Here is a 26,116-nt window from a genome sequence, read left to right as displayed (position 1 = left end):
TCACCTGCGACTAAGGAAGAGGAGGAAGGATCTGATTCTAATATGAATAAATTTTCTTCTAACAGCGTTAAATCTGATAGTTCCCACTTTAAGAAAGTTATGCAATCTTATAAGGTCACGGCACGGCATGAGGCACAACTCATAACCCATATAAAACATGTTTGTGCTGAACACGATGTGAATAAGTGAGACACAACAGAAAAACCTATAGCTCTATTCTTAAGGTTTGAAATATTTTGTTGGTTTATATATGTTTCCAAATTGATATTATGCTTAATTGCTTCTTCTGGGCCTTGATCGATAAGTGTAAAACCTAGCACATGCAATTCCCAACATAAATTGAGAAGTTGCAGTCGTGTGATTTCAAGTTATATCACCATGAATCCTAATGTTTACCATTGTTTCCAAGAACTCAAGCCGTAAGCCAACTATTGTTTCTACATTCTAGATATCTTTAATAAACACAAACACCCTCAAGGAGAAGGAGGGATGGCAAATACACTTGATAAATGATCTGCAATACTTCTACATCCTCAATTCTGCTACAACAGCTTAGAAGATTGGGTATCAAAAGAGAGGACGAATCCATTTCGGGTGGAGTTATCTTAAAATTTCCAAGACAGTACCTGAATTTCCCTTTTGTAGATGGGGACGTAAAGTGATGGTTTCCACAAAGCCGGCCAATGAAAGACAACCGTGCTAGAATGTTTCGATTTCAAGCTTCCTAACTCTCCGCATATCATCCTCCAAAACCCCTTCATTTTGTTTACTACATCTATGTTGCATCTTCTATTGGACTAGAGGATGATACTCAAAAGTGATTCAGAGTAAAATCATCTTTGCCAATAAGATTTTTTGGGCTTTTCGCTATTCAAGATACCACCAAGAGTGGCCAATGCATCTTGATATTTACGGATTTTGAGGAAACCGCTTATCATGGAAACTTCTCTGTCTGAAAGTTTTGCTTTCTCCATGACCATATCAACAAGGTTAATTAAGGTATCCTCCATAGATAAAGCTTGGAGTCCTTCGGCCAGCATAGCAAATGATGAGAATTCTGGTAAATATCCTTTCCCCATCATCTCAACTGCAAATTCAACTGCTTCTGCAATTGGTCCTCCACCATTACAAAGCCCACGAAGGACAATCTTATATGTTATAGAATCTGGAGGATCACCTTTTTCCATCATTTCTCGAAAAAGCCTCATGGCTTCTGTTGTTCTCTTTCGTTTAAATAGTGATTGTATTACAGGGTTATACGCTTGTGGAGACGGAACCAACCCTTTCATCTGCAGACTTCTGAGGAGTCTACTTGCAACCTGAATTCTACCTGCCTTACATAACCCCCCAATCAGGGTCCCATATGTAACTATGTCTGGTTCACACCCATTTGAAGTCATTGTCTGAACAATATCTGCTGCCTTCTTTATATCCCCCGCCCTACAGAAATATGTGAGCAGGGAATTGTAGGTGAACTTGTCAGGCTTCAAGCCTTCTATTAACATCTGGTCCATAAGCTGAGAAGCTTCCTCCACCCTCCTACTCTGACAAAGGCCATCAATAAGGATGTTGTAGGTCACTGAATTTCTTGAAATCCCCTGGAGTTCCATCTGATCAAAAATCTCCTCTGCATCTTCGATTCTCTTGTTTTTACACAATCCATCAATGAGATTATTGTATATAACTACATTTCGTGCGCAGCCTCTCAACTCCATTTCTTTCAGCAGGTTCAGAGCCTCCTTTAGCCTTCCTCTAGAACAGTAGCTATCAATTAGCATACTGTAAGTAAACCCATCAGGTTGACATCCATTCATCTTCATCTCCTCAAACAGTTCCACAGCTGCTTTATGATTACTGTTCAAGAAGAGACCTTGAATCAGGGAATTGACAGTACAAACATCAGGTAAGATTCCCTTGCTAGTAAGAACACGTGCGAGTTTAGTTGCCTCTTCAACCCGGTTCTCCTTACACAACGTGCTAATCAGAGTATTATATGTGACGGTATTTGGGGAACAGTCCCTGGAAACCATCTGATCAAGAATTTCCACTGCCTCTTCTATCTCACCCAACTTACACAACCCAGAAACCAATGAGTTATACGTATAAATATCCAGATCAAATCCCTGTTGAAGCATCACATCCATGATCTCCAAAGCATGCTTAACATGCCCCACCCTGCACAACCCCTTCACCAACGTATTAAACGTAAACTGATCCGGAGAGAACCCCTCATTCGACATCTTTTCTATAAAACTCAACGCTTCCTCAACCTTACCCTCTTTGCAAAACCCATTAACCAAAACATTAATAGTCACATTAGTCCAAGGGCACCCGTATTCTACCATCTGGTCCCTCATTCTCAATGCACCTTTCATGTCACCTTCCTCAATATACCCCTGCATTAGGGTCGTGAACGTTTTCTCATCCGGGGATAAGCCATGGTTTGACATCTCTTCCATCAACAAAAGGGCAGGCCTAATCTGATGAGCTCTACAAAGAGCCTTTATCAAAATGTTAAACGTGGAAACATCCGGCTTAATTCCTCTACTAAGCATACCCATATTCGCAGTTTCTACTAGTTTAAGCTTGTCCCCCTCAACAATAACATTCAACAAGAAGTTGTAAAAATGAGTGTCTGGTTTGCATCTGAATTCATTTTCCATCATTTCCACAACACCAAGAATTTCATCATACAAATCAAACGCCGCATAGCTCTGAACAAAAATCAAGAAAGTACCTGAGCTAATCTGGCAACCGGCGAGCTTCATCTCGTCCAAGATATTCCTCATGGACTCGAAAGACCCCACCTTTCCGAGCTTGCGAAGAACCTCCTCGTATATGGTGGAATTGGGCGTAAAATTGGGCTGCTTGGAGGCCCAGTCGAACAGGCGAAGCGCGGATGACTCGTCGTTCTGGCGACGGAGGGTGTCGAGAAGCTGCTGTGGAGTGAAATCTGGAGGGAGGTGGTGGGTGGAGACAGGGGTTGAATAGGAGAGTGAGGAGTGGGTGACGAGCTGGTCATGGTGATGAAGAAGCGGGAAAGAGAGAGAAGTGAAGGGTTTGTGAGAGGAAGAAGGAGGCGGTGGCGGTGGCGGTGTCTGGGTTATGGAGTGTGTGAAAGACCAAGGATAGCATTTGAGACAGAAGGAGAAAGCCATTGAAGCAATTCAACAAACACATAAGATGCTTAGGCCATGGTAAAGCTTAACGAAATCAGCTTTTAAGTTCAGCTGAAATGAAAACTCCCTAGCTTTTGGCTGCTTAAGGTTAACAGGTGAACAAACAACTTGAAGTACAGAAAGCGAGGGACGGATAAGTTGCTGTTGTTCTTGGACCTCGTCCTGGGGGTGTGTTTTTTGGCTTTTATTATGCCAGGAGATGCTCCAAAGGAGACCCGTACGACGTCGTATTGGTGTGCTTCCTACAGTTGACAGTTCACTAAACTGTGTGTTCTCTCCTTGCCTCAATACGAACTGCTTGGCAAAAGTTTGTCACTTTTTAGTCCTTATCTTACTAATTTAGATTATCTTACTGATTTAGAACAATTTAGACTATTATTCACGTCACACGAAATGAGTAAGATTGAACCCTACAAATTACGGGAGATTTCACACTCAACTATCTCATCGAGTACAAAGTCATACAAGAAAAACTCAAACTGCCCCCTCTGCTATGTAGTAAAAAATCTTAAGATAAATTCAAAATATGCATAATCAATCTACTTCTTTCATGAGTCATGACCCGTTTTGAAGGTCATACAAAATTCTAGATTTGAAACAATGTAGGTATGAGTAAAACTGACAAAGCATTTTATGATTGAGCTGTTCTACCTGATGACTGAAGCCATGTGTCCACCCTTACTAGGAAGATAGATTGAAGTAGCAAGGGCAAGTTCAGCGACCGGAGGGAGACACTTGCCTATAAAAGTGACGTGCATCCACCTTGACAGGGACGATAGAATGAAGTATCAAGGGCAATTTCCACAACGGGCGGGAAACTTGCCTGCCAATGTGGCGAGAGAGATAGACAGAGGGGATATGCAACAACGGGACAGTGAGTTATTGCCCTTCAACTAAGGGTCACGTGGCTGTGGGGCTCAGCCCTGATTGTACCACGTCATTGTAACAATAACACACTCAACACAAAGGCATGTAACATGAAAATTGAAATGGCCACATAATCATATCAATGAAAAATGCAGATGGGAAGAAGGGGGCAATGTAACGGGTCGGCAAGTTTTTCTCCACATGAACTCATCATCTGCGTAAAACCACACTCAAATGGTTCATTGAACCACTCATGAGAAACAGCCCATTAGATAGATCAAAAATCCATATCGGTGAATACAAAACAAGCCAAGAAATCAGCAACAAGGAAGGTCATAAAGCAAGCTCCTTTATACTGCTCCAAAGTAAAATGACAAGGGTCATATACAACACTTGAAAAGAGTAAGGTGTCGTCTAAACCCACCACAAACAGCTACATATTAGTTTGTTGACATGCGGCTACTAAGGCAGCCACTCAACAAATAGGTTCTATCAAATAAACATATCATATGATATACCGGAAACCACAGACACTTGTTCAAAACGAATAAGAAACAATGGCGAAACTTGGAAATTCATGCCATCATTAGCCAAGTTGCCATCCCACAATGTATAAACATTCCACGCAAGTAACAAAAGGCTGAAGGGAAGAACACTCCCAACCAAATAGCCTATGATTATCTAGCTGGCACGGCTTTTAATGACATCAAGACCAATCTCAGTCGGATCAGTCGCTTGCAACTCAATCTGGATTCCATCAAGCTCTCTCTTAAATCTGTCTTTCGAGCTTGCATAGATCATCTTGCTTCTCACCCTCGATGTATCAGGAGACCTTCATAAAAACAGCAATTGAATTTTATATAAAAGATTATTAGACAACGAAGTAAGCACATAATCGAAAATGATTAAAGAATTGGCATTACCATGCAATGAAGAATATGCGGCTCTTCTGGACACCTTCTGGTGTAAGGAAATCAAAATCGAAAACAGCATAACGACATTCATCAGCGGGAAGTTTTCCTGCGAACTGCTCATAGGTCTCTGTTGGTTCACCAACAGATTCCACCACAACTTGCTTTTGCTTCTCCTCAATCTTGAAAACAATTGAGCGGTAGGTCCTCTTGGCCTTAAGCTCCAAAAACTTCAATTTGCAATCATCATGCACAGCCATACCAGATGCTGCGTTGGCCTGTAAATTGCATGCAATTAGCAAAGATCAGACAGCAACATCACAATATAATATAAATTAAAAATATATTTGAACAAATCAAAATTACCAAGACAATATGAATCTCCACAAGCAAAAACAAATGGTCTATATGCACTCTCAACCAATCCATAATTTTTCATTTCCAACAGAAAAAGGGCATAACGCAGCTGAAATGCACACAATTTGTTTATCCTTGGTAAGACTTTTCATGCTAAGATCTTAAAATTAAAACCCCCTCAATGTCTAAGCATCCTAACAATACACCCAAAAGTCAGCCCTTTCAAACTCCTTTCATGAATCCCTTCCGAAAAACAGACACAAAATGCACTTCTATTTGTTTAGTTTTGGTCCGACTCATGTGAAATTAACTCAACCACAACGCGCATATACATCCATAGCTAAGAAAAAATAGATAAACAATTTGTTTAATATAAATAAAACATAACGATTAAGTATCGGGCATCAACATTACACATTAAGTACCAAGTAATCATTGATATAACATATCATAAGAAAAATAAACAATTAAATCTAACACGGACCATCCCAACCCATCTGCTACAGATAGTAGATCCATAACATTTCCAATCAACAATAATCAGATAAAAATTTGGCAACAAATAACCAATCTAGACTAAAGCAAATCGCGATCAAACATTCAACATCAAAACAGATCTGAGAGCACGAGATGCAGAGATAAACAGTAAATGAGCTCAAATTCCGGCCAACTTGGTTTTTAACTATCAGATCGACCACAACCGGCATGAAAAAACAAATCAATCAAACCGATGATCCGTTTGGCTGCTAAGAAATCGCAATCAGAGAAAAAAATTAAAAATCGTTTAATTTACTTTAATTTTCTTTAAATTTTCTCAGCAGCCAAACAGATACTAAGGTCATAACCCTAGATGAGTAATATGGACCGGAAAGAGTTAAAAACTCACCATCTTTTCTCTTTGTTCGGGTTTTGTTGGCGACGAAGAAGGAGGAGAAGATATAGGGAAGGGTCTCTCCTCCGATGACGACTAGCTGTGCCTCGCAGAAGAAATGTTAAGCCCCTTTATATTCGGTGGCTCTCTGGATGCCAGAGGATTGACAACGTGGAGCTGATCGTATGATAAAGGAGCGGCTAATACACGGTTCAGCCAATGGTCTGCCGCCACGACTTGCACGGGAGCTTTGTCTGTGGGTGCGTGATGGCTTTGCTCAAGTCGGCTTCCCTACACTCGGCTTTTTAGATATGGACTCATCATTCCTCTTTTATTCTTTTTTCCCTCTTTATATTTACCGCACCCGCCTTTTAAGAAGGATTCTAATTACAAAACCTATTCCAACAAAAAAGAAAATTACAAATTACAAAACCGATCATTTTTTAAAATATATATTTAAATGAATTCATTAAAATATTTATTTTCTAATTGAGGCAAATAGAAAGTCGGAAACGGATAAATTGGAGAGTAATAATAACATCATTTTATATTTATTTTTTTCGTTTGGTCAAACTTTTGTTCCATCTTTGAGTTTATTTTTGTTCAGATTTCTAGGGTTAGGGGAGATGATGAATAAGACTAGGTCAAGCATCCATATCTACATCTAATGGTTGCGTTGCTGGGGAAATAATGTGGAGAGAGAGAGAGAGAGAGAGAGAGAGAGAGAGAGAGAGAGAGAGAGAGAGAGAGAGGGGGGAAGGAAGAGTGGAGGGTTGCATTGCTGGGGAAATAATGTGGTGCAATTAATTAATTTTTAATTTAATAATTAAAATTATTATATTAATATAATGGCTTGCATTCTTTTAAATGCATGCAAATGCACCAATGCTAAATGTAGAGGTTTGGGATCCTATAACTAAATATGTTTGGAAAAAAAAGGGGGGGGGGGGGAGGGAGGGGGAGAGTGTGTTATTGTGTGTAATTAAATGACAATTTAACAAATGTGAATAAATCAATATACTTTACCAATAGAGTATTAGTTGGATTGGCTCAGGCCTTTGGTGTGCTCTCAATGAGTCTTGAGTTCAAGTTCCCATTGTATTCGTGTGTGTGAGTTTCCCCCTCCCTTTAATAACTATGACAAAAATATATATATAAATCAATATACTTTTATAAGGAACTACATAGTAAGTAATTGTCACAATTTATCTCTATCTTTTATTTTCAAGCAATTAAGGAAAGACCATTGAAGTTTAATCCATAAAAATCTAGCAAGGTGACTAGGTGAGTGAATATATGCCAATAAAATCTTCTTCGAATTTTTTGTTTCCATTGTTTGTTGAATAGTCATAATAACATGTTTGTTTATGAATTTTCTCTTCATTTAGTGGTATTTTTAGTTGGTGAAATGTCTCAAATAAACTGAAGGTAGGCAACAAACTATATATAACCCTTTGATATATTTATACGGTTTAAAAATAAAAAATTAAAAAAATCCACCAGAAGCTCTTTACTGTTGGCTTGGCTGGATGAGCTCGGCTGATAAGCAGAGAAGCTGATGAGACGTTGAATATATCTTTTGGTCGTTGACATACTGTTGTTACTGGATTAACAGTGCAATCTTGGGATAATTTTTATTTATTTTTTCACAAAGTCACTTATTTAATTTAATAATTAGACAGGAAAAAAGGTAATAACTTAAATCACACACGGGCCGGGTCCACAGAGATTCTTTTTCCTGCGTCGATACAACGCTACCACCTTTAGGATATTAATTTGAATTATTAATTGGTCACTACTTTTATCTAAATTAAATAAAATTTAAAAAAAAAATAGCTAGCACATTCCTCCACATGATTCAACTAGTTTTGAACTTTTGAAATCCCTTCACCCTCCCTAAGCCACACTAGTGTTCTCAATAATTGAACAAATAATACTTAATTGAGGTGGGTCTCGACTCGAGCTTAGATTTTTATTTTTATTTTGAAAGAAGCTTAGATCTTCTCTATTTAGTTTCTTATTTCAATGAATTTTATGGTGTTGAATTCTATTAAGGTTTTGATTCTATCGAATTGCTCTAAGCAGTGACGGACTCAGGATTTCAAATTAGGATGGATTAGATTTAGCTTACATACAAGCCTTGAAGAGAGGAACATAATCAATGAGATTGATTTCCAATTTTTTAAAAACACAAAACCTATATTAATTAACAAAAACAAAAACTCACACTAACCAACAAAAGAAATAAACTCATACTAATTAAACAAGAGATATTTAGTGATATACCCATTTCTAGCACTAATATTATAAATAAACCCTACACAATTGAATTCCTATAAACAAACCCAAAAAAAACCCAAAAAATGATAGCTAGCCTTATTGAATTTAATATTGATTATTAAATTACTTTGATGCCCTATTGAGTGCTTTGGGTATTTTTATGAGATTTTGGGGTTGGGCTTGTTTTAAGAAATTGATGGCAGTTTTGTAATTTATAAGAAGTTAAAAGCTTTTTTGTTATGTTGTAAATGGGCTTTGGGTGTGTTTCTAAAGTCCATTTTATATAGGGTATTTTTATAATTTGGGCCCCCATATTAGGTATAATAGTGAATCTCTCATTAAACAATTACAAATGTAGAAGCTATTTTTTTGTTTCCAAAAATGAAGAAATTTGTAGGATTAAAGTTTTATGGCTTAAAACATGAATGAATATAATTAAAAATATATTGGAATTTTAGGGGACTATAAAGGGCTGACCTACTTTCATTTGTTTATTTTTAATTACAAAACCTGTACAATAAAATGTTTTGGCCAAGTAGAAAAAAAAAAATTACATAGAATTCTTTTGAATAAAAAATTTCAACATCAACAAATTAAGACAATCAAAGAAGATTAATAATTGAAGATAAATTTGGTTTGCTTTAATTAAGCATTGGAGGACATGGTTGATTGGCGTGTAGCAGGGATGATTGGCCCTTTCTTCATATTTTATTTTTTTCTCTCTGTGCATTAGCTAAGGTGCTGAGCAAGAGGGTGTGTGGGGTTTGCTTAGGTGGGCTAGGAGTATCACTATAGGCTAAAACAAATTAAGACACCTGGGCTATAGCTCAGGTTAGCCTGGGAATGGGTCCGTCCCTGGCTCCAAATGGTAGGAGAGTAAACTACATAATTAGTTTGAATCTCGACCTCATTACTTTAAATAGTAGGAGAATAGACTACATAATTACTTCGACGACTATACTCTCGTGCGTAGAAATGCTTACTCAATCCTCTTGACTAAACTCCCCTTTATCCCAAATTTAGAAGGAAAAAAAAAAAGCATAAGCATTTTCACTATTATTAGAATTTTTCGATACCGACCTTACATCTATTTTTAGGTAAGGACTATTTGTACTGTTTTTATCTTGAGAGAAGGATTATTTAACATAGAAGATATAAGATGATCATCTAGTTTGATCTTGGAGAATAACTTATTTAAAGAGAAATATGGCAGTGTGCCCGACATATTAAAAACAAATCTATATATTATTTGAGGTTGTACAATACCTGGACAAAACTGACAGACATGCCCCTCAACGAAACCCGAAAAATGTACATACAATTTATGGTGGGCTTGTGAAAGATGGACCACAGACAAATTGCAAATTAAGATCAATGCTTATCCAAATTGGGACCATTCCAAGACCAGATCAAATAGGAATGCATCAACAACATACGCTCAACATTACAATTAGAAGCAGAATGTGACATTCAGTAAGTTTTTTGTCTTTCTTATGGGCCCATCTTGGATGATACTAAATTGTTTTTACTTTATTATAAATATATATTTGTAAGCATGCTTAATTCATCTAGGAGTGAAGTTGGGATTTTTATTTTCTAATTTGACGATAGGTCTGCTTAATTTGTCAAGGTTCAATTGCGATTTGTAATTCGCTATCCACGTGTTGGGCACGTGGTGCCCTATTTACACGTGGCTTAATTTGATCTTATTGCGGTGATGAATAAATAATGAAATTTTACTCACATAACTTAGCATTCATAAGACAACCGATCTCTTTAATGCATTGTTTTATAATAGGTAATAGATGCACTTTTGATCCGAGTTGTGAACTTGCGAGATATGATTAACAACTCTTAATTTAAAAGATTAAAATTTACATACAACGGAGTGTATATCTACGTGTACTTATTTCTCTCCACGTGAGTCACGTTTGTGAGGATAAATCCAGGACACCTTTACACCACCAGAGCAGGGTCAACCAAGCCTCCACCAAGATTGAAAGAATCAATACATGTTCCCAAGCCATTTTTAAATTTTAATCCCGAACACACTGCCCGTATACATTATATATAAATAAGCTGTAAGGACCTCCCCAGTTCTTGGATTTGCAGCAAAACTTTCAGTCAATAAGCTGTAAGGAGCTCTAATATTTACTTATTTCATTAATTTTTTCCAACAAAAAAATACAAGACACCCATTAATTTATATTTGGACAGATAACTCTGCTCAAATGAGCCTCCACATTGGATCCAAAGAGATAAAAATAAACACAAGATCAGCAATAATTCATAATAAGAACCGATTAAATCAAAGGAAACTTTCTCATTAATGTGATTCATCTTTGATTTTCAACATCCATGAAAATGCTCAATTCTTGAGACATTCACAATCACAAACCCAAACACATAACAACAGCAAAAACAAAACGCAACATAACATAAACGGAACAAGATGTCTGCCGCCAATTGGGTTTAGTTAGCAGCGTCTGCAGTTTTCTGGTTGTCCATGGCCGGAACCTCCTTGGTCTCTGCAGCTTTCGGGGTTGGCGGCAGAGGAGGAGTTACCGGCTGCGGTGGCATAGCATGACCGGATACTGCAGCAGCAGCAGCGGCAGCATCAGCCACCTTTTCTGCAGCTGCAGCATCATCATCAGAAAGAGGAGCCAAAAGATAGTCAGGGGACATGAACAAGCTCTGGGATGGCCTTCTCTGGTGGCGATTGGCTCTCTGAGACATTTTCTGGTTTCTTTTGGAAATTGAGGTTATGAAAAAGGAGATAAGAGCTGCGTATGGGAGTGTGTATGGGGAAGAAATAAGAGTGTTGTTGTATAGCTAGTTAGGTGTAGACATACAGGCATGTAGCACCGAGTGTTGACTCTGTTTTTATACTGCTGAGATGGGTTAAAAGCTGTTAGGTTGGGATTTTCTAATATCTATATCTAATGTCCCGGGATCTATGGGCACTATCTTGCAGATGAATTGTATAAAAATGGAAAGTATATAGCTTTGTAATCCCATAATTGACCCCCACAATGGAACTGGGTGGGGGTAAAAGTTATGGGATGGGACGGTCGTATACGTCTTTTTAGTTATATACATATCGATTATATGCTACTCACGGAATGAGATGGTTGTAAGAAAATACCATTAAGAATTTCTTAGGGAGGTGTGAAAGGGGTGGTTGGCCATAAATTTTAATTTGACTACACCTTTGTTTTACCAAAGTTAATGAGATGTGAAGATCTTTACCATTTTTGGCTATACTTATCGATAATGTGCTCGTCATGGGATGAGATAATCGTGATAAAATATCACTATTAGTTTTCTTATGAAGGTGTGAAAGGCTAGTTAGTCCTTAAATTTTAATTTGGCTACACATTTATTTTACATAAGTTACCCATATGTATTGCATCTTTTTGAGGAAAAAAACTTACCTATAACGGGGATAACACTGTTTTGCTATTCCCGTCCAATAACACAATGACACGTGAAAAAGTTATCCTACGTGTCACTGCGTTATTGGTCAGAGATAGCAAAAAGTGTTATCCCCGTTACATGAGAATTTCTCTCCTTTTTGAGGGGATTTGACAATTAATGCAATAGTTTATATGGTTTTATTACCAAAGATATGAATGTTTAAGCATATCACCAATTAAGAGGTTATATATGTCTTTTTCAGAGTGATGCTATTTTCACTCACCTTATTTTTAAAATTTTAAAAACACATTTATCCCATTATAAAATGACTTATAAAGACAAATTTACCCCTCTCTCTGTTTCTATATATGATGCTATATATGATTGTCCATTTGTCCAACAAACACCAAACCATGAAAACAACAAGAAGTGGGGAAGATAGAAAATAAAAACAGAACAACCGATATCTCATATTTTCCTCTTTTGCAAAATTACAAACCCAAAACAAAAAAACACAAAGAAAGAAATAGAAAGATGAAGAAGAAACAAGTTAGGACCCATGAATGTATACATGTAGAAATCAATGAGTTTGATGTTGTTGTCTCTCCCTCAATTTTGGCTTCGTATGCAAACCCAATTTTGAGCTCGTAATGCTGTAGGGGTGACCTCCCCTTTATTGACCATCTCCCGATCTCTTACCGTCGATCTTCCACCACCCCACAATTTTCATGCTAGCGGGATTTGGTGGTGGTGAATGGGTTGTCGACAATGGCTCCATCGTTCTGGAGCCTTCTTTTTCTTCCCTAAAGAACAACGCTACCACTACCTACCAACAACAACATCAAAATCAACCTATCCAAATCCATATCAAAACCTAAGTCTAATTGAAATTCTTCCGAATTTAAGAAAACCTATAGTAAGAAGAATGTTCAATAGTAGGATTGTGTTTTTGCAATGGTATTTTAGAAATAATGGTGGGTGGAAAGATAAGATTGTGTTTTTTCAAATTTACATAGTGGGTGGAATGATAAGGTAAGTGAAAAAATAAGACTAGACGTGAAAATAACATCACTCATTTTTTATTACGTGCTACTCGCGAAATGTGATGATTGTAAGAAAATACTACAAAAGCTTTCTTATGGAGATGTGAAGGGGGTGAGTAGTTCATGATTTTGAAATATATAGTTAACTATGGTTTCAATTTATGAAACTTCTGTAATTCACTACTCAAAAATAATATTAAACTCTATATTAAATTGCATTCGGGTTCTGTTACTTAAATAAATACATAAATATATTGTACAAGAAACAAATCCTTTTGAAGAAAGAAAAATTACTGCCCATGTAATTTCGAGAACAATTGTGGCTGTTTGGGTGTGAGGATCAAGCATATATGTAATTACGAATATATAAAACTTTTATTGGATAATATATTTGCTCGGAGTCCATGTGATTTGAAGAAGAATATAAACGAGGTTTTGGCGGGGTCATGGGTTCGTGCATGGTACTTGGAACCTTCGTCCTGTGTGTTTTCAGATCCACATGCATCGGGTCCCTTTACTTCTTCATTTTGTATTTTTTTTTTCAGTTTAAGGTAAGTTCACTGCACCTAATCTCTACTTAACCACTCTCTGGATCAATCGAATCTGGTGAATTATGCAAATCACTTGAGTTTTAATTGTCAAATTACGATTCATACCTCAGATGATTTTATATTAACATGATAATGTGGTACTGTTAGACTCATAAATGTTAAGATAAGTCGTACACACGTTTGTAAATTAATTTTAATAGTTAATTCATGTGGAGTGTGCAATTCATCAATGTATAGAAGAAGTCACCGTGCACGTATGTAATCACATAGAGAGGGTCATATCACTCGTAATGAAAATAAGTTATTTCCCACTAATTATTGGTCTTGACGCCAAGAGATGTATTTAAGAATCAAGACGGTATAGGATATAGTCAACTTCAAAATAGAAACAAGAGTGATTAATCAAATGAAGGAGATAAACTTAATAAGAGACAAATAATTTTTCTTCATCACTTTAGATGGTGAAAGTGGCACCTATTAACTTTAAAAATGGTAACAACGACAGTTTGATTTCTCTTTTGGCTAGAAAGGAAAAAAAAAAAAATTCATTAATAGAATTAAAAGCATACATAAGATAGAGAGAGAAAATCAGGTGGGTTCCATGAGTCACCTACTACCCACCTTGATTCTCAATCCACTTTCAAGTTTTTTTTTTTTTTTTTTGGGGTAATTAATCCACTTTCATGTCAACAATTATTCTCTAAGTACATTTATAAAGGCCTGACCATGTTCTTATAGGCCCAAGAGTATCCCTTAAAGCCCAGTAGGCCGAACGAGGCCCGATAAAGACGAAGTAAAGCAAAAATCCACATGAAATCTTATTCAGCTATTATCGGTCGACACACACTCACATTGTGCAATTATCTCGCAATTTTCACCCCATAAAAAAAAATAATAATAATAATAAAACATGTTGTTTATTACATACCTTACAATCTTCCTAAGGTCGTGTTTGAGAGTGCTTAAATTTTAAAAAAAGCAGCTTTTGAAAAAAAATTTCCAAACTAATGTGTTTGGTAAACATCAACAATCAGTTTTTTTTTTTTAAATTGCTGTCAGCGACCCCTGTTTTTTCAAAGCAGGGAGAAGGCAGCTTTCAAAAGCTGCTTATAAAAAAATTTAACCGGTGGTTTTAATGAAACTTTGGCTTTCCGATATTGCCCTCACTTATTTTTCAAATGGACAGTCCTTGTCCCTAACACAACTCCCAACTGCAAACTCTGCATAGAGAAAGAAGAAGAAAATAAAATCTTCGAAAAAAAAAATGCAGAGAGAAAGGAGAAGAAGAAGCCCCATCAAATCAAAGAAGAATTCATACTCAAGCGAAGAAGAAGACCCTACAACCTTGAAGAATAGTTCAAGAATCTAAGATTCATGGTGAAAATATAATATAAGCAGGTGGTCATGTTCCGTGGGCGATGTCAAAGCGTGGACAAGTAAACACCCAACACCAAACAACCAAGTTGTGGGCTTCTGTTGAAGATTGTGCCCAGAAAATTACTTGCCCTTTGCATCACATCACATCTGTGATATCTTCACAAGTATAAAATCTCACTGCTTTGAGTATAAAAACAGACCGAGATGAGGAAATTCGCAAGCGGCAGACTCTCACCAAAATAAAATCCAATCTTACAATCCCACTCACATACATAGAGCAAAGGACCATGAACTCAAACCTCTCTTGATCTGGGTTTGGATTGAGCTTTTCGTTCTAAAATTCTTGATCTGGGTTTTTTTTAAATTGGTGTTTTGAGGCAATGGAGAAGAGAGAGAGAGAGAGAGAGAGAGAGATAGATGGGGTGGGTACGGTGATGGGTTTGTATGATTTTAATTTTAATTTTGTATATATATTTTTTTATTTTATTAATATAACAGTATATATAACAATATGTTTTAGATTAACTTTTTTGATAAAAAAGTGTAAATAAAAAAAATAAAAAAAATAATGTAGTGAAGTTGGATTTTTTTTTTAAATAAACAATTTCATAATCATGTCCTTTTTTGTCATTATACATACTAAAAGCATTTCTGATAAAAATTTACCGAACACTTTGATTGCTCACATCAATTTTTCAAATACAGTTTACCAAATGTCTAATTGTTTTTTTTTCACAGCTGGTTATTATCACGGCACAACAGAAGCTGTTTTTTTTAAAGCACATCAATGCCAAACTAGCCTAAATATTGTGCCTACAACGAACATAACACAATTTGAGGAAAAAAAAACATTATTATGAAATTCGCCTCGCAAGACCATAGTTGAGTTCATATACATCATTTTACAATAGTCAAAGAACATTTAGATGACAAAGCATCGACGTTACATGACTTTGCTAGTTTTATTTATTTTTTATGTTCTCTATTACTACAAGTGATTACGGGCCAGTTTGGCATTGCTATACTGTGAAAATAATTGATGTTAAATTTGCTGTGAGAGAAATCAGCTGTGAGATAAAGCAAATTGGCATTTGGTAAACTTTTTGTTAAAAGTGTTGTTGGTACTGATTCCCGCATAATCAAAAAATTGATTCATGCACAATCATTAAACCCAATGCCTCTTCGAAACTGATTCCTGCATAATCAGAAAATGAAAGCACTTTATTAGCTGCTTTCCCTTATGGATTTATCACAACATTTTTTAACGATGAGTGATTTTCTTATAGTTTACCAAACAGTCTGGATTTCACAATTTTTTTTAAAAATCACTTATCACCCCAAATAAGCAATGTCAAACAGGCACTACATCATAAACTGATAATTTGAGTTTTCATTTTGGTCGAAAAACTGATAATTTGAGTTTAGTCACAAATTGGTCGTTAATTACACAATTGACTCTGGTGGTCTTATAAATTAAAAAAATGTGGAGGAAAATATTAATACCGAGAGATGAATGCATGGAAGAATATTCATGAAAGAGAGAAATATCCGTCGAGAGTAGGTACGACAGTAGTGGCCTCCTCCTGCTTGACATCCAAGTTCGAAACCCCAAAGAGTTTCTTTCCTCTCAATATAACAACAACAACAACAAAAAAGGAGGAGGAAGAAATATCCAATATATCATTAGAAATCATAAATTTGAAACAAAAAAATATAAATATAAATATAATAAATCACATATATAAGGAAGGCCCACTTCGTAACCCAGAGCCCACATATTAGGGTCATGACTGGCCCACAAAGTAATTTATCATTTTATTTTTTATTTTTTATTATATATATATATAAAGTATTTCTTATTAATCTACTTGGAGCCTGGACCGTTATGTTTCCATTGCCTTTTCGGCTATGACAGTTAGGTTTGGCCCATTTTAAGTCGGTTACGAACCCCCAAAAGAGCTTCTATAATCCCTCCGATACAGCCACCTGGATCATCCAACGGCCTAAATTCAGTTCGACACATCAGTCACAGTTACTTGCTCGTACTAAACTCTCTGGAAAATACAAAATTCCCGCAAAAAGATTAAAAAAAGCGGGACTCGCGGTGGCCAAATCCGATGACACGTGTCGCCCACGTGACAGTGCAACCCAAAATGTCTGATGAGTCCGACGGTTGTAACGCAGCTATGCCACGCGGCGCGATCGAGTTCGTCCAAAAAGTGGGCCCATCAGCTTTATCCACCCACCTGCCTTCTGGTTCTTTCCAAAGATACTCATTCGTCACCCTCTTTTTCATTTATTTATTTCGAATAAAGATAAATATTTTCTGTCTTATGGACTCTATCTCTCCCTCAAAAGTTGAATCTCGAGCGCGAGCCAAGCTTTTCATTTCGCTATTTTGCCGCTCTGTACGTTACCCTCTGAAACGGAATTGAAAAACCCTAACCCTTACCACGTCCCGCGCTATTTCCTCTTGGATCTCACTTGACGAACAGGAGCTCTAAATTATCTCTGCGGATTTCAGATCCGTATTGTTTGAAATTCGATTCGAAGACGCTTTGGATCTCCCAGACTTCTCTTTGTTTATTCGGATTTGAAAGTCTTGTTCGATTTGAATCAGTCAAACAAGGTAAATTTGTGAAATTTTCCTTTTTGGTTCAGTCTGTTGCTAATTTCAATCACTGGTTTACACTTGCTCTCTGTCGATGATTCCAAAGGTTCATTTTTTCTTTATTTTCATGGTTTTGATTATATTCTTTGATTTTAGGATAAGACTGTTATTGAATTCTCGGGGGAAAGATTTAGTTCGAAATTCAAGCTCATTCATTTTTGAGACAAATTCAACCTGACCACCAGCAAATTAGGCCTCAAATTTTCGCTTTGGTTTTCTGATTGAATGCTGTCTCACAGTCTTGATTTTCCGAGCCTTAGCAAATTAGAGTTTCCAGTGGAGTTGTTGTACTTGGATGGAAGAAGAGGCGGTTTGTTTGGGCCAATTAACAGATGGGGGAGTGGAAACTGACGACTTCCCAAGAACTGAATTGAAGCGAGACCATCAGTGTGTCGTAGATGATACCGAGCCAGACTCATTTCCAAACAAGAAGCAAGCCAAAGAGCATTCCAATGAGGATATACGCTCAGAAGTTTCAAACCCGGTTGTCTCTCCAAAAGAGAACGCCTCCACTTTTCAGGACATAACTAGCCAACCGGCTGAAGTGGAAAATAGTAACCAAGTTGAGTGCGGTGAAGTCACTTCCCCGTGTCTGGGGAATTCAAGCTCAGGGGAGACCTTGAGCGATGGACAGCGTGCTGAGAATGATAATTCTACGAATGGTGATGTATTGACTTCTCGCGTTGTAGTTGAAATTCCTAAGCTTGCCAGTTCATCTGGGATTCGCAAAATTACATTTAAGTTCAGCAAAAAAAAGGAGGATTATGACAGTCAGTCAGTGGCTTCAATTAGTCAGACTGTGAGTAATGGACTTGGTAGTGGCTTTCCACATGGAGGTTCTTATGAGGAGCCTGGAACAGACTTTCAAGCAATGGCTAGTACAAGTAGGGAGTTTCCTGCAAGTTCATATTCGAGGAAGTACGCTGAAACCGGAAACTGTCATCCATGTACTCCTAATAGGGAATTGGAAGCGTCTAACAAGGTTTCGAGCAACTATCCTACAAATGTCAAAAAGCTATTATCTACTGGTATTCTTGATGGAGCTAGAGTGAAATATGTTTCCACCACATCAGAGGTAATTTATCGAATGTATTATTTTTCCTCTGTTGGATGTATGCTTGCAGTATGAATATTTAATTTTCATAGAGGTCCTAATAGAAAGTTTGGCAGATAGCGCTGCATGGAATTATAAGTAATGGTGGCTATTTGTGCGCCTGCTCATCATGCAATTTCACCAAGGTAAGGTTACTCATTATTTAGATTGTTATAGAGTTAAGTGCAATACTAGTTATAGATGATTGATTCAATGATATGAACAGGTACTCAGTGCATATGAGTTTGAGCAGCATGCTGGTGTCAAGACTCGCCATCCTAATAATCATATATACTTGGAGAATGGGAGGCCAGTTTATAGTATCATACAAGAATTGAAGACTGCTCCACTAGACTCGCTGGATGAAGTGATAAGGGGTGTTGCTGGTTCTTCTGTCAATGAAGAGTGCTTCTGTGTTTGGAAAGGTGATGGTTATTCATGTGATGTTTTCGTTTTGAGTAAAGGGTCACAATTGCAATGTCAGAGGACTGGAAATGCTAATGTCTTTCTTCGGAAAAGGGATTGGGTCAAGGGAAAAAAGAAATTTTGTTCTGTAAATATAGAAAGAATTATATTGTAAGTACTATTAAGGCCCTAATGTTCCTTTTCTCTCTTAAAAATTTCTGCAGCAACTCTTCATCGAAGTGATGGAATGGCTGAAGTAGATAAAAGACCTTGTGTGAAGCTTCCTAAACTGCCTAATTCGCTTCCTAAACTGCCTCATTCGCTTCCTAAACTGCCTCATTCTCTTCCTAGGCCGACTCATTCTCTTCCCAGGTAACAAGCTTAACTCATGATATTTTCCTTTTCTATACAATGCATATTTGTCAATCATTAAATTTTGTTAAGACTAATCTAAAGGTGATTACACTTAATTAAATTATAGTTGAATAAAACATTGTATGTTCTTTTTCATCATATTGGTTACTTCAGATTTCAGATAAGATGCGGTATTTTGCATTAGAAAACTGAAACTGTGTTTGCCATGCAGACCAAACTCCCACACTCCTTACTCAGTTATGTACCAGAAGAAACCTGCTGAAGGTGGCAATAAGAGAAGGTTGCCCTCATCCCTCGTCCATTTTTTAAAATTCCCTTTTATGCTTCTTCTTGAGTTTTTGTTTATAAGATGTTGTTCCAATAATGGGTGAGTTTTTCTTGATTGGGAAATTTGTGCGGTTGATAGGGATAATGATCTTCACCGATTACTGTTTATGCCAAATGGGCTTCCAGATGGAGCTAAATTGGCATACTATGTCAAAGGCCAGGTAAATTTCGACATATCTTTTGTGTTGATTTTGGTTTCAGGTGTTGATGCATGTCATTTTCAATCTTTAATTGATCTGATGATTTGATATTTACAGAGATTACTTGGTGGCTATAAGCAAGGAAATGGTATAGTCTGTAATTGCTGTGACAGAGAGGTAAATACTGAGCTGCAAAGATGACATCAAATTTGAGTTCTGCATTTTATTATAGCCCCTCCCTCCCTTTACTCTCTCACGTAAATTCTGTGCTCTTTATGCATGAACAGATAAGCCCTTCACAGTTTGAAGCTCATGCTGGAATGGCTGCAAGGCGTCAACCGTGAGTAGCTTCCAAAGAACTTTTGTTGTTGTTATAGTTGTTTAATGTGTCATGTGTAGATAATTTATGTCCGTTTGCAGCTACCGTCACATCTATATTTCCAATGGATTGACGCTTCACGATATAGCCATGTCCTTGGCCAATGGGCAAAACCTCACCATTGGTGGCAGTGATGGAAATGATGATATGTGTGCAGTTTGTGGACATGATACGGGGAATATGATTTTTTGTGATGGCTGCCCTCGTGCTTATCATTCAGGTTGATATTGTATCTAATTGGTTTTATATATATATATATATATATATTATTTTATACTTGTTTTTAGTTCGTAGGTTCATACGTTTGATTTCAGGTGTGCCTAACAACTTTGAAGATATTTTTTGTTTTTTTTGTTTTTTTTTGTGTCAAATAAACTCTTCGTGTTAAATGTCTTTTGTTCTTCCCAGGTTTTAGTAGTGCAACTGTGCTGAATATTTTAATCATTTGATCAATAGTTTTCGTTCCACATCACTAAGTCTTCTCAATCTAATAACAGCACATATTGTCCCCACTGTACTTTTGATGGGAAGAGATGCCTTATTATGATGTCTTTTGTATTTTGTATTCTCAAAAGGAGTCATGTTAGTTTATTCCTCTTTGGAAAAAAAGATTTAATATATCAACATTTTTGTTGGGCATCAAAGTCATATATATATATATATATATTGTAACATGGTGGTGTTAAGGTCCCTACGAGTCTATCGAACTAGTAGGTGCTGGGTGTATGGGTTAATGTTGATGCTTGTTTGGTGCATTGATTTCTTTCATTGTATTGAGGTCTAACTTTGTTTGTGTTGCAGCTTGTTTGGATTTACCATGGGTTCCTGAAGGTGATTGGCATTGTCCAAATTGTAGAGATAAATTTGAACCTGGTAGGAAAGCTGCTGCTGGGGAATCTTCAAATTTTGGAAAGCCAATTGTAATACGGTTGACAAGGGTCTTTAAAGCCCCAGAATTTGAAATTGGTGGTTGTGTTGTTTGCAGGTTGGTTGCACTACTTTATACATTTAATTCATTTTGTGTGCATTTTAAGTAGCATGAAGTGAAGATCCTTTTATTGACGGAAAGGGATAAGTTTCGGATACCTCTGTGAAAAGTTATACACCTTCAGATGAGATCTTGGTATTAGGGAATGTGAATGAAGGTTCACTTTTTTCAGTTTGGCCACATCACATTCAACATAATGCTATGACTGCAAACTGTTTGTTGGAAATTTGGTTGCCTGGATTCTTGGCAATTCCTTTGCAATATTTTTTATTTAACTTTTCTCAAGAACTCTTGAAAATTGATTTCTTGATTTGATATACCCCATTTGCGTATCAGTTATAGATAACTGCTAACATATTATTTTATGTTTATTAGGAGCCATGATTTCAGTGCGGCTTTATTTGATGACCGAACAGTTATAATCTGTGACCAAGTATGACTTGCTTTTTCATTCTTTTGAACAAATTTTCTTTTCCATTATTATCATTGTTTTATTCTTACCCTTGCTTCTTGTTTAGTGCGAGAAGGAGTTCCATGTTGGTTGCTTACGGAACAGTGGATTATGTGACTTAAAAGTACGTTCTGAATCTTGTAATGGTTAATATTTTTGTGGTTTCTGGGTTATTAACTTATCTTTCTCGTATCTTGCTGCAGGAACTCCCCAAGGATAAGTGGTTTTGTTGTGATGAATGTAATAAGATTCATGCGGCGTTGCAAAATTTAGTATATAATGGAGCGGAGCGGATTCCAGCGCCATTGTCAGATACAATAATCAGGAAGCATGCAGATAGAGGTATATTTATTGATGGAGTGACAGATGATGTTCAATGGCGAGTTTTCAGTGGTAAAAGTCGCTACCCAGAACATCTACCCTTTCTTTCAAGGGCTGCTGCAATTTTTCGGGTAAGTATATATAATTTTGATGCCTTGTTATGATCTTATGACTCACTGAACTTGGACTTGGTGTTTTATTCTTTCCCAATTGTTTGTTTAAATACCCAAAGAGAGACCAGCCATTTAGTTCACTGGCAGCTTATGTTCCATACAGAGCATCAAAACTCTTACTAGACAAATATATTTACCTAATTATATGTTTGTGTGCATTTGCCAGGAGTGCTTTGACCCTATTGTTGCACAATCTGGTCGTGATTTGATCCCTGTTATGGTATATGGGTAAGTGATCCTTTTAATTATTTTGTTCATTGACAAACAAAAAGACAGAAACTTCCCCCCTTCCCCGAAGAAGAAAGATTAGTGAATAAGTTTTGCGGTTCTGTGTCCATTTTCAAGCTGTGCATCTTCGAATACACCTGAAGGCATCCCAACTGGGCTTTTGTGTTGTTATGCATATAGATGCATAGCAATTATTGCTTCTTGAGTTCTGCTCCATAAAGAATGATTATGGGATTAGGTTTTGGTCTGTAGTGTTTGTTTATCCAATATAAATTTTCTGTTAGTAACATTAGGTAAGCAATTCTTTTTCCTGGCATTTTTCAGGAGAAATATATCGGGCCAAGAGTTTGGAGGCATGTATTGTGTAGTTTTAATAGTAAGGTATGTTGCTTTTCTGGTATTGGTGTTGCTTGTACTATTTGATGGGTTTCTCCTTATTTTACACTTTTGGCAATCATTTTCTTTCATGTCCAGGTCTGTTGTTGTATCTGCTGGTCTCCTTAGGGTTTTTGGTCAGGAGGTTGCTGAGCTTCCTATTGTCGCTACAAGTAGAGAACATCAAGGAAAAGTATGTATATTGGGATTTAAAATCTGCTCATCTATCGGATAATACTTTGTTGTTTTCCCATTCTATGAGAATGTCAGGCTTTGTTAAAGTTGAACCTCATTATTTTAAATTCGTTTTCTAGGGTTATTTCCAAGCATTATTTTCGTGTATAGAGAGGTTACTTATTTCCCTGAAAGTGGAAAAGCTGGTTCTCCCTGCGGCTGAGGAAGCTGAGTCAATCTGGACGAACAAATTAGGCTTTAGAAAGATGAGAGACGAGCAAGTAAGTGAATCACAGAACAAGTTTGCACGAAATGTCCTCAGAATGTTTAGTTGATTGAATCAGTCTAAACTTGAATTGCAATAGTTATTTTCAATAGTTTACAGTTACACAGAATAAATTTTTTAACTTGGTATTGTAAATTGGGCTATACTTGTTTCACATTCACTAACAGTTGTCTTATTTGCCAGTTATCAAAATACTTGAAGGAAGTCCAGCTGACAATTTTCAGGGGGACGTCAATGCTGGAAAAGGTGGTGAAGTTGATGGATTGACTGCTCGTTGATTTTCCGATAGTTTCCACTCAGGGAAGTTAGGTGTAGAAACATATTGTTTTATTATCTATATGTTTTTTTCTTTCACTGTTAGCGATTTACCACTCCTGTAAAATTGCTGCAAATTTTTTTTTATCCGGTTTGTGATTCGCCTCTCCAATAAGCTTCTGTTGAGATTTGTTTGTTGTTGGAATCCTGGAATTAGAGTAGGGAAAGAGAGGAGAAAGAAGAATGTATGTAAAAAGAAAAAAAAAAAAAAAAAAAAAGAGAAGGGCATGCTGACCTTTTTTAATGCATGCGTGAAACTTTTGCTTAGTTTTTATATCACGAGAATGTTGTTTTTGTTTTAAACATTTAACTTACTCCAGTGTATTATCTTCAACGCAGAAACCCTAAATATTAAGCCAATATTTTTCTCTGAACAGTTTAACACAGTATTGGATATGCTTTGTTCTCTTGTTTGTTGGTTCATTTTTCAGCTTCCCGAATCCGATATTATAATGTAACAAAACAAAATTACACCCGATGCTGGCTGCAATTTGCCATGGACTAACTTCTAGTTTGATTGTGGAGGTCCTGGAGAATTCAAGTTTTTGGACCCTTTTCTTCCCTGAAGTTTTGTGTACTCCAAAGCTCGGCGAATCACTAACCGAAGTAAAATATCCAATGGAAAATTACTAAATCAAATACAAGTATTTCGTGAACAATGTCCCCTCTTGGGCGGAGTGTCAGCTGCCATATTAGCCTCCCGAAAAATTTGCTGAATACTCCAATCTCAATTTACTTCTAACAAGTAATAGTTTTTTCTTTGCCAAAAAAAAACAAACAAACAAACAAACAAACCAAAAAGACAAAGAAAACATAACAGAAACCCAATTTTTGGGAAGTTTTCTTTTATGTAGTTGGAGTTCGACTAAAATCCCAATTGGGCTATATGTCTGGTCCGGCCTTTTGGTCGCACATAGTACGAGAAGCTTCTGAGTTGTGATTAATAGGGTTTTAGCAGCTGCCCGACCCGAATCAAAACCAAACCTGATATACCTCTTTTTACTCGTTAAACCCTGAACCCCCCCCAACTCCTGTAATCTCTCTGTCCATTGAAGTCGGATCATATCAAATGGCGTTCATCTCTAGCTTCCGACGCGTTCTTGGCGGATCTTCCTCTGCTCTTCAATCCCAATTCGTCTCCATTCGTCACAATTCAACTCTCACTTCCCCCAAGCTATTCATCAGCGGTAAATTTCAAAGCAAACCCATCACTCTCTTAATTTCTTTCTGTTCTTTTATGTTTGCTCGCCGAAGAAAGTTTTCATTTTGTTGTTGTTTTTAAACTCATCTTTCAAATTGGCTTCTTGGGTTAAAGGTTCGATCCCTTTTTTTCCTTCCTAATTTTGGTTTTTTTTTTCTTCGAGATTTGGGTATGGGTTTTCCTCTGCTTTGTGAAATTAGTTCATGATCTCTACCCAGATAATGCGAAATTAAATAATTGGGTGCTCCTTTCGTGTAGATTGTGTGTGTGGTTTATGAACTATTAGGTCTTTTCCATTGCGTATTCTTGTGCTTCAATCTGTGTTTATTTTTGTTGTTTGATTCTTGTTTTGGGTTTAATTACAAAGCTGCAAACTCAGAGGTTCCAATATTTTGACTGATTTATCAAAAATGAAAAAAACTAACCAATATGGCTGCAAATCTGTTCAAGTCTTTATTGCCCCATCTGTTTGCTAAACAGATGTATAGATAGTAACTGCTACATAACCATTTGTATTATATACGAATACGAATACAGAGAGTGTTGATTCATCACTATTATTTTATCCATATGCAATGAGCAGGTCTTTCCAGATTAACAACAGATGAAAAGCTTCAAGAGGCATTTTCTCCATTTGGGCAGATTGTAGATGGTAAAGTCTGAGGCAACTTGTTTATTTGCTCCTGACATCCTTTCTTAGATTGCTTGCTTTAATGTTTAACGTATCGCGCTGATGATCCTGCAGCGAAAGTGGTTATCGATAGGGCGTCGGGAAGATCAAAGGGGTTTGGTTTCATCACATACACGTCCATTGAAGAGGCCGAGCAAGCTAGACAGGGAATGAATGCCAAGTTCTTAGATGGGTGGGTTATTTTCGTTGACCCTGCAAAACCTAGGGAGCCTAGGCCTCCACCTCAAGCACAGCCAAGTCCTTCTGAAACTGGTTTCAGAACCAACAAGACCATTGGATGGTGTGGATGACTACATAAGTTCCTTAGGTTGATCTCATTGTGATGAAAGCAAGGGGAGTTGAAATACTGTAATACTCCCTTGTGTTATTTGTATTGAGAAATATGAAAGACTTGGTAACTTAGGTGAATTATTTGGGACAGGGGACCTTGTTAACATTATGTATTGGTTCATTTTGGCCTCTGTTGGAACCACCTTAATGCTCTAATCTATATGCCAATGTTGGCTTCCTTCTTTTGTGCTTTATACTTGAAATTTATATTTTTCTTACTACAGATGTCATGATAAATCAAGAACATTGTCTTCCCATTCAGTGAATTTCATAGGGCGGAAAGCCCCCGAATTTATAGAACATCGGAGAGGAGTTGTAAGTGACATGTGGTGCATTGTAT

At 36.9% G+C, this 26,116-nt stretch overlaps 4 protein-coding genes across 4 annotated transcripts; 2 read left to right on the top strand and 2 right to left on the bottom strand.

Annotated features, from left to right (window-relative positions):
- Positions 1 to 261: 261 nt before the first annotated feature.
- On the bottom strand, positions 262 to 3,473 carry LOC117632206 (pentatricopeptide repeat-containing protein At3g53700, chloroplastic). The gene has a single exon (XM_034365633.1). The coding sequence runs from the start codon at positions 3,156 to 3,158 to the stop codon at positions 834 to 836; it is 2,325 nt and encodes a 774-aa protein (XP_034221524.1). The 5' UTR covers positions 3,159 to 3,473; the 3' UTR covers positions 262 to 833.
- Positions 3,474 to 4,300: 827 nt separating this feature from the next.
- On the bottom strand, positions 4,301 to 6,435 carry LOC117632207 (actin-depolymerizing factor 2-like). The gene is made up of 3 exons (XM_034365634.1): positions 6,201 to 6,435; positions 4,970 to 5,235; positions 4,301 to 4,878 (listed from the first exon to the last, which is right to left on the bottom strand). Exons 1-3 carry the CDS (start codon positions 6,201 to 6,203, stop codon positions 4,728 to 4,730), a joined length of 420 nt encoding a protein of 139 aa, XP_034221525.1. The 5' UTR covers positions 6,204 to 6,435; the 3' UTR covers positions 4,301 to 4,727.
- A 10,681-nt stretch (positions 6,436 to 17,116) lies between these two features.
- LOC117631206 lies at positions 17,117 to 23,928 on the top strand. Its single transcript, XM_034364234.1, has 19 exons — positions 17,117 to 17,482; positions 17,621 to 18,599; positions 18,695 to 18,763; positions 18,844 to 19,042; positions 19,247 to 19,394; positions 19,609 to 19,677; positions 19,804 to 19,885; positions 19,982 to 20,041; positions 20,152 to 20,204; positions 20,285 to 20,463; positions 21,045 to 21,228; positions 21,607 to 21,664; positions 21,750 to 21,806; positions 21,886 to 22,134; positions 22,343 to 22,404; positions 22,729 to 22,785; positions 22,879 to 22,972; positions 23,094 to 23,234; positions 23,423 to 23,928. Exons 2-19 carry the CDS (start codon positions 17,820 to 17,822, stop codon positions 23,504 to 23,506), a joined length of 2,625 nt encoding a protein of 874 aa, XP_034220125.1. The 5' UTR covers positions 17,117 to 17,482; positions 17,621 to 17,819; the 3' UTR covers positions 23,507 to 23,928.
- Positions 23,929 to 24,361: 433 nt separating this feature from the next.
- LOC117631209 (organelle RRM domain-containing protein 2, mitochondrial) lies at positions 24,362 to 25,961 on the top strand. The gene is made up of 3 exons (XM_034364237.1): positions 24,362 to 24,741; positions 25,339 to 25,407; positions 25,501 to 25,961. The coding sequence occupies exons 1-3, from the start codon at positions 24,624 to 24,626 to the stop codon at positions 25,734 to 25,736; spliced, it is 423 nt and encodes a 140-aa protein (XP_034220128.1). The 5' UTR covers positions 24,362 to 24,623; the 3' UTR covers positions 25,737 to 25,961.
- Positions 25,962 to 26,116: the final 155 nt, after the last annotated feature.

Source organism: Prunus dulcis, chromosome 6, assembly GCF_902201215.1.
Source record: "Prunus dulcis chromosome 6, ALMONDv2, whole genome shotgun sequence".
In the NCBI taxonomy this organism is placed as follows: domain Eukaryota; kingdom Viridiplantae; phylum Streptophyta; class Magnoliopsida; order Rosales; family Rosaceae; genus Prunus; species Prunus dulcis.
The sequence above is the reverse complement of the archived record's forward strand: the minus strand, read 5'-3'. Positions and strand labels throughout refer to the sequence as shown.